Here is a 16,313-nt window from a genome sequence, read left to right as displayed (position 1 = left end):
CGACTTATAAAGTGAGATTTGCACCCACATATATATTATGAAATGTTTTAATCACTAATCAAGGTGGGATTTCAACAAATATCATGAAAATTCCTATTTTTGTTAGTTAATGTTTTTGAGACTTCGATAAGGACCTACCAAAATTAAAGTTGATGAGCACTACGAAAGCAAAAAGAATGAACAAAGCCAATTCAGGCAAGAGCATGCTTCACTAGATTCAAGGTGCATGTGTAACATGGTGAAGTTTTAAATATGGCAAGGTGATTACTTTGTATCAGGAAGTTAACTTGGCAAATTTCTGATCCATCAGGTACTTGATGGTTGTTCTAGTTTAGTTCAATGTCACTATATTACCCAACATTCTCAAAATTGGTTATCACCCACATGCCATCACCTTCACTACACTCATATGAGGTATCTATCTTAAGGGTGAGCTAAAGAAAACACTCAGCTAAAGCTTTCATCCAGTTACATATTCATTATTTATTCAAAGCAAAACTTGCAACCAAAACTTATGATTTGTATTATCAAATGCTTCGCAAGGGAATTTCTCCTAACCATTTAACTTATATCTTAACAATATTAAACCAATGTTAGACACATAAATACTAGATATAAACACATCATATTCCAAAAAATTGTTAAAAATGTAGAGAACTAAAACAAAACAGTAAAAAAGATTTATATCATTCATATGTGTCGCAAAGTACAAGTTGATTCCAATCACAAAAGTGCATCAAAATCAAATATGCATTTGAATAATGTACTAAATCATAAAAGTCACCTTTAGACTAAAGGTTTTAGCTCCACCAAAGAACCTTTACCTCAACCAAGACACCACTTTTATTTTTTCATCAACACGTTCTCAATTACCTTTCACTTCAACATTGGAGACCCCATTCCTAAACAAGTTGTGATTCTCATTCGATATCACCAATGTAAACAAGGAGGGTTTCATTAATATGATAATTATTATTATGATTATTATCATTTTTCAAAATAATTTTAAATAAAATAAATAATTTAATTATTGATTACAAATTATTGAAAAATAATTAATAAGTATTTTTTGGAATTTTGAATTTTTTGTTGAAATAATTGTTTTAGGATATCTTAAACCTTAATAACTGTTAAATGATGATAAAATATGATATATTTTGTGGTGGCTTTTAATTATCAAAATTAATAAATAATTATAAAATATAAAATAAATTTGTTACAGTTTTAGTAAATAATTTTTTTTCTAGTGCTCGAAATATTTTTGCTATAAACTTCTTTTACATAAATGTGAATCTGATGATTATTTTAACAGTAAAAAAACTCATTTGCGGTAGTTTTTAACGGTTAAAAATTCAAATATCGTATTAATTTTTTAGTGCTTAGTCAATAATCTTCTCCCTTAATATTGTTTCCTCTAGTATCTAACTTTTAATTATGGAGTATGTATAATTTCTCTAGAAAGTATGAGTTAAAAAAAAAGTGACTTCGTTGGAGTAATTACTGTTTTTCATCTTCTTTTTCCCATAATATTTCTCATTCCGAAGTCACAAAAATTGTTGTATATGAAAGATTAATTGAAGTTAAAGGGTGGTTTAGCATCATATCTTATTCAACTTTCCATCATAGACACGTCAGGTTTCCAAATACTATTAAAAAATAATTAAATAAAAACTATTTTTTAAAATAAAATAATTAAATATTATATTTATATCGGTAGAGTCCGTAGATCGAGACTATGTCTCGATAAGCCGACCAATATCACAAAGATCATAACATTTAAAGTAGGATTAATTAGGCTAATTAGCAGTTAAACATTAGGTAATGTATTCCTAAACATGATCCAACTCCATAATCTGGTCCAATGAGAAAAGGCCCATAATTACCACATATATATATATATATATATATATATATATATATATATATATATAGGCACAAAACCAAGAATCAAGTACATCTCATATACTGTGCTCAGGATACCGAGTGTCGAATACTCAATTTTGACTTGAGCGTCGAAGTGCCTTTGGAAGCTGAAGGACGAATAAGAAGAAGCCCACTTTGAGGAGAAGAAAGAAAAACCTGACGACCGACCGATAAGTGCTACGATCATTCTCTTGGTTCCAATCCCTTTCAAAAACAATATTTATTAAATTAAATATTATTTTATAAATTAAAAAAATTATCATATGTAAAGTAATTTTATTATTAATAAAAAATTATAAATATTTTAATTAATATTTAATTAGCTATAAAGTTTTATTCGTAACTAATTATATATCGATTTAGGAATTAATTTAATTTTTTTATTAATAATAAAAATTACTTTAAACATCAATCATTACAAGATGTAAGATTCAGTTGATTATCATCTCTAAAGATCCACATTTAACGAGATTTATGAAAACTTATTAATATTTTTTAAATTCTCATTAATTGCCTTAAACATGTTTGTCTTTTTATATAATTATCTTGATTTTATTTATACTTACCTACATTTAAAGTCAAATGCATCTAGATCAATAAACACTCATTTAATATAATTTTTAAACATTTAATCGAATTACGGGATATTGTTATAAAATTCTTTTATGACTTACTCTTACAACTAATTTGTATATTCTTAGTGCTGACTTGAGCGTCAAAGAATCTTCTATAGGTGGAGTCCCTTTTGTTCCAAATCATTATCAACTGAGTAGTCATTTAACCACCACCTCGAAAATCACCTGATCTCATCTTGACAAGAACCCAATAAATTTATTTATATTTTTTTGTATATTTAATTTTTTTATTTAATGTAAAACTTAAATTTCTAACAATTTTTTTCTAATTGTGTAACTATTATATATATATATATATGATAATATTTTGTGTTAAAAGAAAATACATATATAGTTTCATATAGAATGCAAAAGTGGTATCAAACTCCAGATGATGAAAATAATCCAATAAAATTTAATTTGTAAAAACACATGTAAATATCTTATTATAAGTTTAAGAATTAAATTAATAATTGTTGTTAAGATGAGTTATTGGTACCAATAACATACTCACCCGTAAATTTTTTTAAATTCTTTTCAAAGTACTATCACTTATTTATACTTATAAAAACATTTAAGCCAAAATGTTATCAATAAATATTTAATCCTTTTTTTTCAAAAAAATATATTCCTATACCTCTCATGACAATGACTAGTCTATGGAATTAGAAGATAAATAACTTTTATTTACTAGTCATAACGAATTTAATTATTTGTTATTGTCATTAGAGATTTTTGTAATTAAAAAAGATAACTAGATATATAAGATATATTATACTGAAATTTTACATTAAATCATTTTCAATAGTTAATTATATAATAAATTAAAAACGATTAATTTTAATTCTAATTTATTGTATATATTATTTTTAACTCTTATTCTTTTAAAACTAGCACAACGCTGCATGTGTATTTACATTTTTACTAGATTAAAATATATATAATCTTATTATTTTATATTTTTATAGTTTTATTATTTTAATGAATAATTTATTAAAAATAATATAATTTAATATATATATATATATATACAATTTTGTAAAATAATATTAAAAAATTATATAACCATTATTTTTAAAAGACAAATTAGTTTATTATTTTAAAATAAAATAAAATTATTTTATTAAATAAATAATAAATTAGTTATTATTTATTAAAAAAGAAAATTATCCAACTAAAAGATCACATAAAAAGAAATTAACATACAATGGTATAAATTTATGATAATCCATGAAGATGAGAATGAAGTTCGTTAGATTTAGGAGGAAAGAGAAGCGGTTAGTTCGGATGAATTTCCCATAACTCTTAGCTTATTTCCTTCATTCCTCTCATTTCCACCATTCTCCTCTTCCCCAAAATACACCAACTAAAAACAGACGCAAACATCTTTTCCGTTCAAATTCTTTTCCACACGCAAATCTAACAAAAACGAAGAAGATCCAGGAGCGCAAGATCCTTGGAAATGCTGCGTTCTTGAATGGGCAATGTTACGGCACCGGTGGCGGCGAGATTGGCGTTTTTCCCGCCGGAGCCAGCGACCTATGAGATTTCGCGGGAGCCGGGCGGGAAGGTGGTGGTTTCCGGCGTGAGCGGGGACAAGAACTTGGAGGCGCACGTGCTGGAGACGAAGGGTGGGAACAAGATCGTTGCGACGTTCTGGAAGCATCCTTTCGCGAGGTTCACCTTGCTCTATTCCCATGGCAATGCCGCTGACTTAGGTCAGATGCATGATCTCTTCCTCGAACTCAGGGCACACCTCCGCGTCAATATCATGAGGTTTCTTTTCTACCTAACTTTCTCTCTCAAACCATAACTGCTTCTACTTTACCCTCTCTTTTTTTTTTTCACTCTAAACTTTATAATGGAATCAGTTCAATTGGAGTTAAATCAAAATCAATGTTTAGTGCTTTGTTTGGATTAATTTTGGAGATTTTTAAACTTTACTCAAATTCTACTTCTTTTCTATATTTTTAAAGTATTTTATAATAAAAGGAATTTACTACTTGGAAGTTAGAAAATTCGTCCTTTAATATGTTGACTAATATTTAATTCTACTTTTTTATTATTATAAAAATTCATTCTTATAATAATTATTAAAGTAAGAAAATATAATTAGATTTGAGAAATATGTTCATAAAAATTAGTTATAAAATAAATTATTTTTATAATTTTATCATAAACAGATAGTTTTTTTTTATTACAAGTAGTTAGTTGAGTTTAAATAAATAGTTATAAAAATAAAATAAGATATGTTGAGTAAGAAAAAATTGATAAAACAAAAGTTAAACTATTCGGTTTAGGAAGAAAAAAATCTAAATTAATTTTAAAAAGTTTATTTTGATAAATTTTTCTACAGTTATTATTTTACATTGGTTGGATTTTGAATATAATTTATCAGTTTATTTTAAATGTTGTACTAGACATGTTGTGAAATTATAATATAACAAATTATTCAAGTCTTATTATATGATTAACATTTATTCAATCACATTATTGATAAAAGATTAGTCTTTAATGTAAGAAGAATGTTATTTAAGGTGAGATTTTTAACGAGAAAACCTGAGATTGTTGAGTCATAATAATTTATTCATTCCGATAACTTATATTTTGGAACTCAACTAATGTGATTCTTGATTTATCAATTTTTATCCTACTTTTATTGTCAATCCACTTATACTTGAAATTAAAACAAAAAACTTAGTATAATCAACCTCTCATATCTATTCTATGACACCATAGTACAACATTGATCCAAGTGGAAAATTGCATCGCCTTGGCCTCAAGAGTGACACCACAATTTTGAATTGTATTTTTTTCATCCAAAGATGTAAAATGTACAATTGTTGATTTCGTAACCTGTACAAGAAATGACATTAAACTTCAATCAAGATTTTCGATGTCGTTGAATCCTATAACACCTCATCTTTAAACCAAGCCATGAAAGTGCTATTATATTCCATCAAGACCCATTTCTCTGGTTGTCTTTGGTTATTTTCCTTCACAATGACTTTATGAGCAAATAAGTAAGGTATAACCTCATCAGTGTCATTCAGTATATACAAATGTGCATGGAAGACTTCCAATTGAGATTTTCTTAACGTATGTACACCACCTAAACACTTATAAAACGTCTGTTGTGCCATGAGTTGGCTGAAAGACCTATTGAATTGTCTTTTCACATGTACTCTGAACAAAACTCTATACTTTCTTTTGCTATGTACCTTTCAATCATTGAAGCTTGTGGACGATAATGATTTTTACCATACCCTTTCAAAATTTTCATATATTGTTCAACAGGATACATCCATCATAAGTACATTGGTCTGCACAATCTAGCATCTCTTACCAGATGCAAAACTAGATGAATCATGATGTACCAGATCCACAACTAGATGAATCATGATGTCAAAAAAGACGGAGGAAAATACATCTCCAATTCACACAAGATAACAAAAATTTCATCTTCAAGTTTATCTAACTTTACCGAATCAATGACTTTATAATAAATGGAAGAGAGGAATGAACACAAACGGATTATGGTATGTTTAACATTTTTTTGGTAAGATCCCACTAATAGCTACCAACAACAACTATTGCATTAAGATGTGACAATCATGAGAATTCAATCCAATTAGCTTCAAATCTTGCATAAATAATAGTCTTTTCACATTTGATGAATGTCCTTGAGGCACTTTCACACCCTTTAGACATTCGCAACAACTTATTTTTTCTTTCGACATAGTGTAACAGGCTAGGGGCAAATATATATGTTTACCCACCTGTATTGGTGTCAACTCACCTCGTATATTCATCTCAATCAAATCCAAATGAGCATTTACACCATCATTCGTCTTTCCGTTAATGTTAAGAAGTATACCAATTAAACTATCACACATTCTTCTCCACATACATTACGTCAATACAATGTCTGACTTCTAACTTCGACCAATACAGAAGATCAAAGACTTCATGATTCATTTAGTTGTGCATCTTCCACATGTTTGTCGCAAATGACTTCTTTTTCGACTTTTCAAAGGTGTGGTCTATGTTATTTATCTTTTCATAAATCTCAACACCAGTCAATGGAGTTGGTGCAATGTCAGTCTCTTGATGTCCATTAAAGGCTTTTTTCAATTTCCGGTAAGGATGATGACTTCTAAGAAATCTCTTATGCGGAAGATATATTATCTTTATTCCATGTTTCAATTGTTGAGAAGTAGTGTCTTCTTGACATATTAGACATGCTTTATGACTCTTGACATTATGCCCTGATAAGTTCCTATATAACGGAAAATCCTTGATGGTGCAAAATAACATGACATGCATCTTGAAATTTTCATCAGCAAACCCATCAAAGGCTTCAACACCTTAATCCCACAACAACTTTAAATCTTCAATTAGGGGACTTAAATAAACTTCTATGTCATTTCTTGACTATCTTGGACCGGATATAATCATAGACAACATCATGTATTTTTGCTCCATGCATTATCCAGGAGGAAAGTTGTAAATAACTAGTAAAACAAGCCATGAACTGTGATTCGTACTTAAATTACCAAGTGGATTCATTCCATTTGTAGCTAAACCAAGTCAGATATTTCTTGACTATTTACAAAACTCGGGAAACTCATTATCAAATTTCTTTGATTGAATAAAATCAGCTGGATGACAGTGCATGCCATCACATTTCCTCTCATCTGCTTGTCATATGAGATTTTTAGCATCATTTGGGTTTGCAAACAAATATTTCGTCTTTGGAATGATTGGAAGATACCACACAACATTTAATGGGGGTCCATGCTTTTCCATATCTTCAATATTATCATTGTTTTTTTGTTTCAACTTGTAACGTGATAACCCACACCTCAGACAGTTTTTCAAGAATTCAAATTCTTTCTTAATAATATACAATCATTAGGACATGCATGTATATTTTTATACTCCATACCCATCAGACAAAGAATTTTTTTGGCGTCATAATTACAATTAGATTGAATATTTCCCTTGGGAAGTCTTTCCTTCAACAACTGAAGCAATTTTGTGAAGCTTTTATCGATCCATCCATTTATTACATTCAAATTCATCAATCTTAACATCACCAACAACCGTATGAAGTTAGTTGATCTAGGATACAATGGAGTTTTCGCATCACTTGACATACTTTTGTATCCATGTGCTTTTGTAAAAGACTCAACTACAACATCACAAATCATGTCATCCAATCAATCATCATATAATGCATCATCCATGGTGAATTAAACATATTCTTGGGATACAAACACTTGGTAAATGTAATAATTCACAATGTTATGTCCAAGTGGTTTAAGATCGTAGAAACTCATCACATAGAAGGTGCTCCCTGATTTTGTTAACATTCAATCTCCTCCTGTTCAAACAATTAACACAGAACATACCAAAACTTTACTCCATCACCACTATTGTTGGCATTATGTTGCGCAAATTGTATAAATTCTTCTACTTCTCTTTCGTACTCATCACTTATGTGGGATAAATTAATCCAATTTCGATCCATGTGTATGTTCTGTAATGGTCTCTCAATGAAAGTTTATTGATTTTGGATCTCTCAACCCAAAATGTAACAATTTTCTGAGGGTTGAACACCCACAGACTCAATACCAACACGTATTAAAGAATTATAAATATACATGCAATTCAATAAATAAACAATTTTAGTTATTCATCCTAAAATTATTTATAAAATTTTATTACTGTAATTATAAACCCTAATATTAATTATTAAATTTTAATAGTCTTAATTATATAACTAAAATAATATTAATTAAAATAATATTAACTAAAATAATATTAATTATAAATCCTAAAATTACTTATTAAATTTTATTACTTTAATTATCAACTCTATCAAATCTTATTCACAATATAGCCTTATCTTTCAAATCTTGTTACCATAACTGGGAATATGAAAATTACTTAGAAAAACTCAATTCAATTTTCTTTTGATTGTGTATGTAATTCTTAAAATCACTAAGTGAAATACTTTATTTATAGAGTTCATAAGATTAAAAATTGATAAGACATGTTTAATCGATTATCTAAGGTGTTAATAAATTATTTTTAGTTAAATTTTGAAAAATATTTACAACACTTTCTATTTTAATCCATTTGGCACGTGTTAATCGACTGTTTCCGCTTTGTACTAAATACTTAAAACATACTCCATTGATTACAAAAGATGTTAAACCATTAAAATCTTGAGACAGTGACTTGCTTCCCAACTCATGGTTTAATCGAGTAAAAACTCATGGTTTAATCGAGTAAAAAGGAGATAATCGATTATTCTGTTGTGAACCTCATCAAAATCAATTTAACTTATTATTAAAAAGTGTAATTTATTAAGAAGGCCATAAAACCTTTTAAAAGATTTTTTTTTTTACTTTTTAAAACTCATTTTGTTTTTTACTCATTTTAATAAGATTGTGTGTTGATTATAAATGATTGAACAACATACAATGAAATCTAAACTCTCTATAACATATTCAATATCTCCATCTTTAATCCTCATCATCAAAACATCTTCACATGAGGCTTGAGGCACTTTTCAAGTCCAACAATCTCTCCCATTTTGATGATGATCCACACTGCATGGTCCAGACTTGTATGTTGGAGATGATATCCAACAAATTTTATTGGAATCTTCACATTCAATGAAAACTATATCACATAATAAATCTTCAACATCTTCATCAAAACAACTTCTCTTGAGGCTTGACTTTATTTTTCAAGTCCAACACATTACAATGATTGTAGGAACAACTAGCTCCAAAAGGGGGTAGGGGTTGAATGGAGCTTGAACTCAAATCATGAATTTAAAGACAATATAAAAGTAACGTCTAACAGGCAATGAGAAGAGAGAAAAGACATAGACTTATATTGGTTCACCCTACTACTTGTGCTACGTTCAGTCCCCTTAAGCAAACTACTTAAGAGCTTTCACTAACCAAAACACTTGGTTATAATGAGTTTTAACACCTCTCCAGGAACGATTTTTCACACTTATCTAGGAACGAGTTTTCACACCTTTCCATAAACGAGTTCTAGCACCTCTCCAAGAACAATTTTTAACATCTTTCAAAGAACACCAATCTTAATCTCTCGCAGAAAATAAGACATCTCAAAGAAATGAGATAAACACTCTCAAAGAAAGAATAATGTAAGCTCACAAGGTATACTTCACAATGTGAAGGATTTACAAAGGTTAAGCACACATCCCAATTGACTAGTTGCTCTATCTACAACAAATATGAACTGTTGAAACTCTTTTGAAATATTCTTTATTGGTTCTTGTCTTCTTCTTCAACTTGTAAGCCTTTATATATATTTAGAAATGATGATCGTTGAAGCTTGTAACTTGTACTTCACCTTAAGCATTTGTATGTTAACATTGGACTTTGTATACATTTTGTACTTGTATAAATTCGAATGTTGAAGCTTGAATCTGCTACACTTGAAGTTTTCACAAAACTCGCACTATAGCACCTTTATTTTTCAATTATAAACTCTATAAGGAAACTATATATACAATATTTTTTGTGCGTCTTGAGTGATGTTTAACACAATGAGACCATTTAGCACGTTTAGCATTGAGACTGTCTAATTGGTTACTCAATGTGCGATCGTTTAGCATGTTAAAACTGTAGATTTTATCTTAACTCCTTTGAACACATTGGACATCTAACAAGTTTAACTCTGAGAGACCCTCTAACAGGTGTAACATTGTAACATTGCAGGATTGTCTAATAGGTTTAATTGTATATGAAGTAGCTTTGTTATAAACTTAACACACTTTATAGTATTTGTTATCATGAAAATCATAGACTCTCTTATCATGAGAGTGTATAATGAGGTATTAGATCATCTAGAGGTGACTAGATCGTCTTGCGTCTTAACAATGATTTGGCCACACAAAGAAGAAAGGAAAAATCAAGAATGATATCCACATCAAAAAGGCTTTGGGGCCTATTTTTTTGAAGAACACTTACTTTAATGTGATGAACACCTTCTTGTTTTTGGTTGATCTTCTAGTTCTAATGGCCACTTGATGGAATCCTTGAGTGGAGATGATCTTGATCAACTCAAAAAGTGTTAGAGAAGAGAAACTCCATGGAAGAACATTGAAAGGTTGCGGAAGCATGGATTCCATGGTGATTCATTTTTGCAACAATGGAAGAGAAAGATAAAAACAAGTACAAGTTGCAAAAGGAAATAGAATAAGGATTGCGAAAAGAAATGAAAAAGAACACACCACTTTCGAGATGATTCTCAAAGGGTAAGTGCAAGAAGATTCATCACTTGAAAAAACTTTTCAAGACAAGAACCAAAACAAGAGAAAAAATTTCTCAAGACTCACAATGATTTACAAGAGCATAATAGGCTTCTTTAGATAGAAAATGTCATGGTCTAGAAGAGGAAAAGACACCAAATAAGTGTTTAGAAAAATAAGAAAATCCAAATGTAAACAAAAGACTATACTTGAACTAAAATTAACTGAACTAGTCATAATGTTTAACAATTAATTAACTTCTAGTTAATCCTTTAACATGGGTGGTTCCTTGAAATTAGGGAACGACACATGGTAGTTCCTCAAATTTAAAAAAACTCATAACTACACTTCAAAAAAGTACACGTGACACATGAAAAACCTAAAAGTCATGTGAAATAGTTACAATCATAATTACACTTATAAAAAGTGACATGTGTTAGCTTAAAAACTTTTCGTCACTTATAAACTTATAATTTCAGCGTCCGTGTATATTTGCGTATATTTGGATTGTATTATATTATAAAAGAGTGGTATATTTGCGTATATTTGGATTGTATTATATTATAAAAGAGTCAAGGACCATCTACAAATTTCACAAAATTGAAAGTTTCTTTATTTATTCTTCTAGTTCTTTTAGTCTTTCATTCGTGAAACTTCCTGAAAATATTTCTTAGAATATCCTTTTTTATTAATTTTTTGTCATGCTTCTTATTTGTTCTTGAAGTTATTTTTCTCCATCTTCATTTTATTTCTCTCCAATCCTAGCTCTAGTCAGTACAATATCATAATAACCTACAATTCCTTCCGTGCTAATGAAGCTTAATTAGTAGTTTTTTTTAACCTTTTGCGTTCTGTATTTCAAAGAATTTTTGTGCCCTATGGACCACTCCCTTCAAACACGGGCAACTCTACAGTTTTGACTCAAAGGTGAAGTGGTACTACCTCCTCCTTATTAGATTCCTTATTAGTGTTGTCCTTCTCTTTCCTTTTCTCGTCACCATTGACCAAATTTTCTCCTCTATCCGACAAATTTCTACCTTTTTTTATTTCTAGAAGTAGTAGTTCCTTTATTTCTCTCATGTCTGATATTCTTTCTTTCACAAGATTCATGTCTGCTCACAAGTTTGCAATCTCCTTCTTCTATTCGTAGGCCCATTTCTCCGAGACACTCACCATCATGACACTCGTAGATCGCACAGGTTGGACCAAAATTGTTAGGAATCCACTATTTTTCTATGAAGAACAGTGAAAAGAAAATTATAACTTCTTTATTTCACCAAGTATACAAAGTATTACCAAGGAGCAGTCACCTTTTCATTGGATTATTCACTTACTATTCTCTCTAATCTAAAATATATATTCTTCCTTTTTCCTTTAAGCTTCTTATTAATAGCCTTATTTATACCTCTTAACTATAGTAACTACCATTGAACTGTAATTTTAATTTTTCATCTTGAACTCCTCTTGTGACCAATCTGCTATCCTACCTTATTATTAAATTGTTGTGCTTGCTCCTGCCTAAGAGGTGGTGTTTATTTCCAAACCAGTTGTTTGTGTGGTGAATTATCTATTTATTTGTTCATGCATTCATAAATGTTATTGTACATACTTTGAAGTAAAATAAGTAATATTCCTTTTGGCTTATAATTGTGAAACTTTATGCTACTATGCAGCTATGATTATTCAGGATATGGAGCATCTACAGGTAAGGTAAGTAGCCCTTGATTCCCTTGCACCAACTTCCACTTCTCTTTTTGTTATTTTATTGGGTTGTCCTTAGGTTTGGGATTGTGTATATACCATGAAACATGAAATAAAGAAGCAAGATTATTAGATTAGATAATCCATTCCATTTGAACTCTACATTTTCTCCAACCATTCTATCCACCAATCTAACTGGATGTGTTATGTGTGATTATCTCTGAAACCTTGATAGCCATCTGAGTTCAACACATATTATGACATAGAGGCTGTGTATGATTGTTTGAAGAAAGATTATGGAATTGAGCAAGAAGATTTAATTTTGTATGGCCAATCAGTTGGTAGTGGGCCCACAATACACTTGGCTACTAAGTTACGGAATGTGAGAGGTGTTGTTATTCACAGTGGAATCCTTTCAGGGATAAGGGTCTTGTACCCTGTCAAGGTCACATTTTGGTTTGACATATTCAAAGTAAGTTTTGTCCGAGTGATCTTCGTAATTCTCAATCACTACCTAACTTGCAATATTTATCAAAGTTTTGTAATAACATACGTCTCTTTACTAATTTCAGAATATAGACAAAATAAGGCATGTTGACTGTCCAGTCTTAGTTATACATGTACGGTTATCTTTCTATCTATTTTTCTCATTATAGTTTCTGCATTATGTTCTTGCAATGTTCAAAACAGCTCACTGGTTTCTTTCTTCAGGTTTCCCTTCTTAAGAGATTGTTTCTTTTACTTTTTGGGTATATGATAAAATTGCTCTATTTAGAATTTCATATTTGCATGCTATCTTTATCGACAAGGTACATGTGGAAACTTAATAAGGAGTTATTTCACCAGTGTGCAGAAAGTCTTCAGATGTTATTACAAAAAAATTAGTGAATCGGTTCATATTGTTAACAACAATTGTTTAGCTGAATATCTCTACAAAGTACAAACAATAGATTTTAGTTTTGGAATTGAAACTAAAATGGCTAGCGATGGAGACACAAGTTGGTATCATATTTTAAGTTCTGTTTTCAGGGTATCACTCAAGTTTTCCATTCTAACCTGAACTTAAAAAGCAGTCTATGATTCAGATAAAATTTGAAACATATGCTGAATGTTGAATATGAAATGTTACATTTGAAACACTTGTCTAATTATGCTTTTATTTGTCACTTGAGTTCTGCTGCTATTGGAAGAGGATGGATCCTTACAGGACTGTTTGTCCTAATTATTTTTTTGAAGAACTTTACCATGGTTGTTAACAAAGAATAAGATGTACATAGGTAGAACATGTTCATCAAGTTTTTGTATATGTATCTTTTTCTGCTTATGTTAGGCTATTTTTTTGGCTGTCTTCAATACTAATTTACATTAGAAGGAAAACAATTAACAGAATTTTAATTACAATAGTATTCTATTATGCTCTTGCTTTTGTTTCTTCATCTTGAAGCCTATTCATAATTTAATCAATGCATATATTTTGGAATATCAACCAATTTTTGTTTTCTTAGGTTGTTGTGAAACAATGCCCCAAGATAAGACCCTGCTGTACATAAGTTCTTATCAGATAAGGCCACAGGGCACAGTAGCCATCACACTATCATTGTAACAAAACATGAGTCAGAAAATTTAAAACTTAGATGTTAGGGTCTGGATTATGTGTCACTGTTGATGATTTGAGTAGGCTGTACAAAGACCTTATCTTTTATCAAATAATAAACTTTCCCTTCTAATAGTAGTTTTGTTTGTCTGGTTGTGTTTTATTGGCAGGGAACCAATGATGAAATCGTTGACTGGTCCCATGGAAAACGATTGTGGGAACTTTCCAAGGAAAAATATGACCCTTTGTGGGTGAAGGGCGGGGGTCATTGCAACCTTGAGGCTTTCCCTGAGTACATCAAGCACTTGCGCAAGTTTCTAAATGCCATGGAGAAAATCTCAATCACAGGAGAGACAAACAAACAACAACCAACCCAAAATCCTAGTAATACTGAATCTAAACAAAACAAATGTTTAAGATTTGGTCTAATAAGATAGTTGGATCCGTTTGAGGTTTTAAACATAGGAAATCAGAACCATGGTTTTTTACCAACACTACTTTCACTCAGGTCCAAGATTTGGAAGATATTATGTTTCTTAAAAATTGAAGGATGTCTTTGATCCAAATCCTGTTGAAATGACCTTTTTTTGATGGAGAAAGTAACAAGTGGTGTTTGCCTGGGTTAATTATAATGTAAATATCTAGCAAAGTTCTTTATAGCGAGGGCACTTAGGACCATTGAGAGTGGATAAACATGTTCTATGTATTCTCAGCATGCAATTATTATAAGGATACTCTTTGCACTCTAATATCTCTCTCGTAATCAGATTTTAATGATTCATAAATTTTAACTAGTGCTGATTAAAGTTTATTTACAAAAAATAATTTTCTTTTTAAAAATAATATATATATACATATATAATTTATATTTTAATCAGTATAAAATTACGTATTTTTTATGCCGTACAAATCAAGCTAGTAAGGGTTGCCTACAATTTAAGGGATAACAGAACAGCCCTTTTGATGTGAAATCATTAATGATTTCAAAATATACAACTGAATTTTTAAAGTTATACATTATTCGATGTTGACTTCCAAAAGTAACATTTATTTTGAAAAATCTTAAGTGGTAATACTAGTGGTCATAATTTATATATACCTCTTTCTAGATAAATTATAGATGAATGAGTGGTGAATGATTTATATATACCTCTTTTTATATGAATAAAGGTATATATAAATAAGTTATCAATAAAATAATTTGCCAAAAAATTAAAAAAAACTAATTAGTAACTCTAATTTTTAGCTTTTACTTACAGAAAAAAATTAATACTAGAGAATAATAATAATAACAATAATAATAGTATAGTAATAATTGTAGTAATATAGTACTGATATAATAGTAGTTCTAATAGTAATATAATAGTAGCAATAAAAATAATAGTAATAAATAGTAGCACTATCCAAAGAGAAACAATACAACTTTTTGGGAAAGTAATATGTTAATAGGGTGATGATTACTATATATTCAACCATATACAAATATCATTTCAACGAATAACTCAATTATAGTGGTTTTTCTACCTTAAGGAAACATGTTTATTATGGATTATTTAAGCAAGTTAACACTTGGCACTATAACACTAGAACAAAATGAAAGAGTTTTCTAGACCTAATATCCAATTGATTAGGGATAACAATCATAAAAAATTACCGATGTTGCACCTCAATGAGAGAGAAGTAATATAATAAAGAACATAAAAACATAATTTATACAAGTTCAATATAGTTGTGACTAGTCAACCTTTTCTAGATGAACTTATTCAAAAAGTCAAAGTCATCTATTAATATAATGTGATATGATGAAATCTAAAGCATAACTTAACTTTAATATCAGTATTACCACAAGCGAATTGCAGTCACATAATATAAAACGACCATGTAAAATTGAATTGCTCAATTCATAATTATATAAATTAATTGTGTGTTGATGAGGTTTAGTACAAGAAAGTAAAAAGTAATGAAATAGAAATCAATAATAGAAAAAAAAAATCAATTGTTATATTGACTAAATTAAATACTATTTTAAAAATTAAAAAAAAAATTTAAATTAGTTTCTATTATTATTAAATAGTTTCTAAATTGATATCTAATTAGCTACTAAGATTTTAACTACCAATTATTTAAATTCTAAATTTGGTAGTAAAAATCTTGGTAACTAGCTAATTAGATACCAATT

General features: G+C 29.4%; 1 protein-coding gene across 3 annotated transcripts; it reads left to right on the top strand.

The window, feature by feature from the left end:
- Positions 1–3,781: 3,781 nt before the first annotated feature.
- LOC137822812 (uncharacterized) lies at positions 3,782–14,883 on the top strand. 3 transcript variants are annotated; one of them, XM_068627814.2, is made up of 5 exons: positions 3,823–4,313; positions 12,513–12,549; positions 12,776–13,012; positions 13,113–13,160; positions 14,305–14,883. In XM_068627814.2, the coding sequence occupies exons 1-5, from the start codon at positions 4,015–4,017 to the stop codon at positions 14,569–14,571; spliced, it is 888 nt and encodes a 295-aa protein (XP_068483915.1). In that variant the 5' UTR covers positions 3,823–4,014; the 3' UTR covers positions 14,572–14,883. The 3 variants fall into 3 exon arrangements, with proteins under 3 accessions (XP_068483916.1, XP_090152021.1, XP_068483915.1); XM_068627815.2 differs by lacking the exon at positions 13,113–13,160 and having other exon boundaries at positions 3,782–4,313; XM_090295895.1 differs by lacking the exons at positions 12,776–13,012; positions 13,113–13,160 and having other exon boundaries at positions 3,782–4,313.
- The last annotated feature ends 1,430 nt before the right edge of the window (positions 14,884–16,313 follow it).

This window comes from Phaseolus vulgaris, chromosome 9 (genome assembly GCF_051622355.1).
Source record: "Phaseolus vulgaris cultivar YP4 chromosome 9, ASM5162235v1, whole genome shotgun sequence".
Lineage (NCBI taxonomy): Eukaryota > Viridiplantae > Streptophyta > Magnoliopsida > Fabales > Fabaceae > Phaseolus > Phaseolus vulgaris.
Note: the sequence above shows the minus strand (reverse complement) of the source record. Positions and strands in the feature narration are given on the sequence as shown.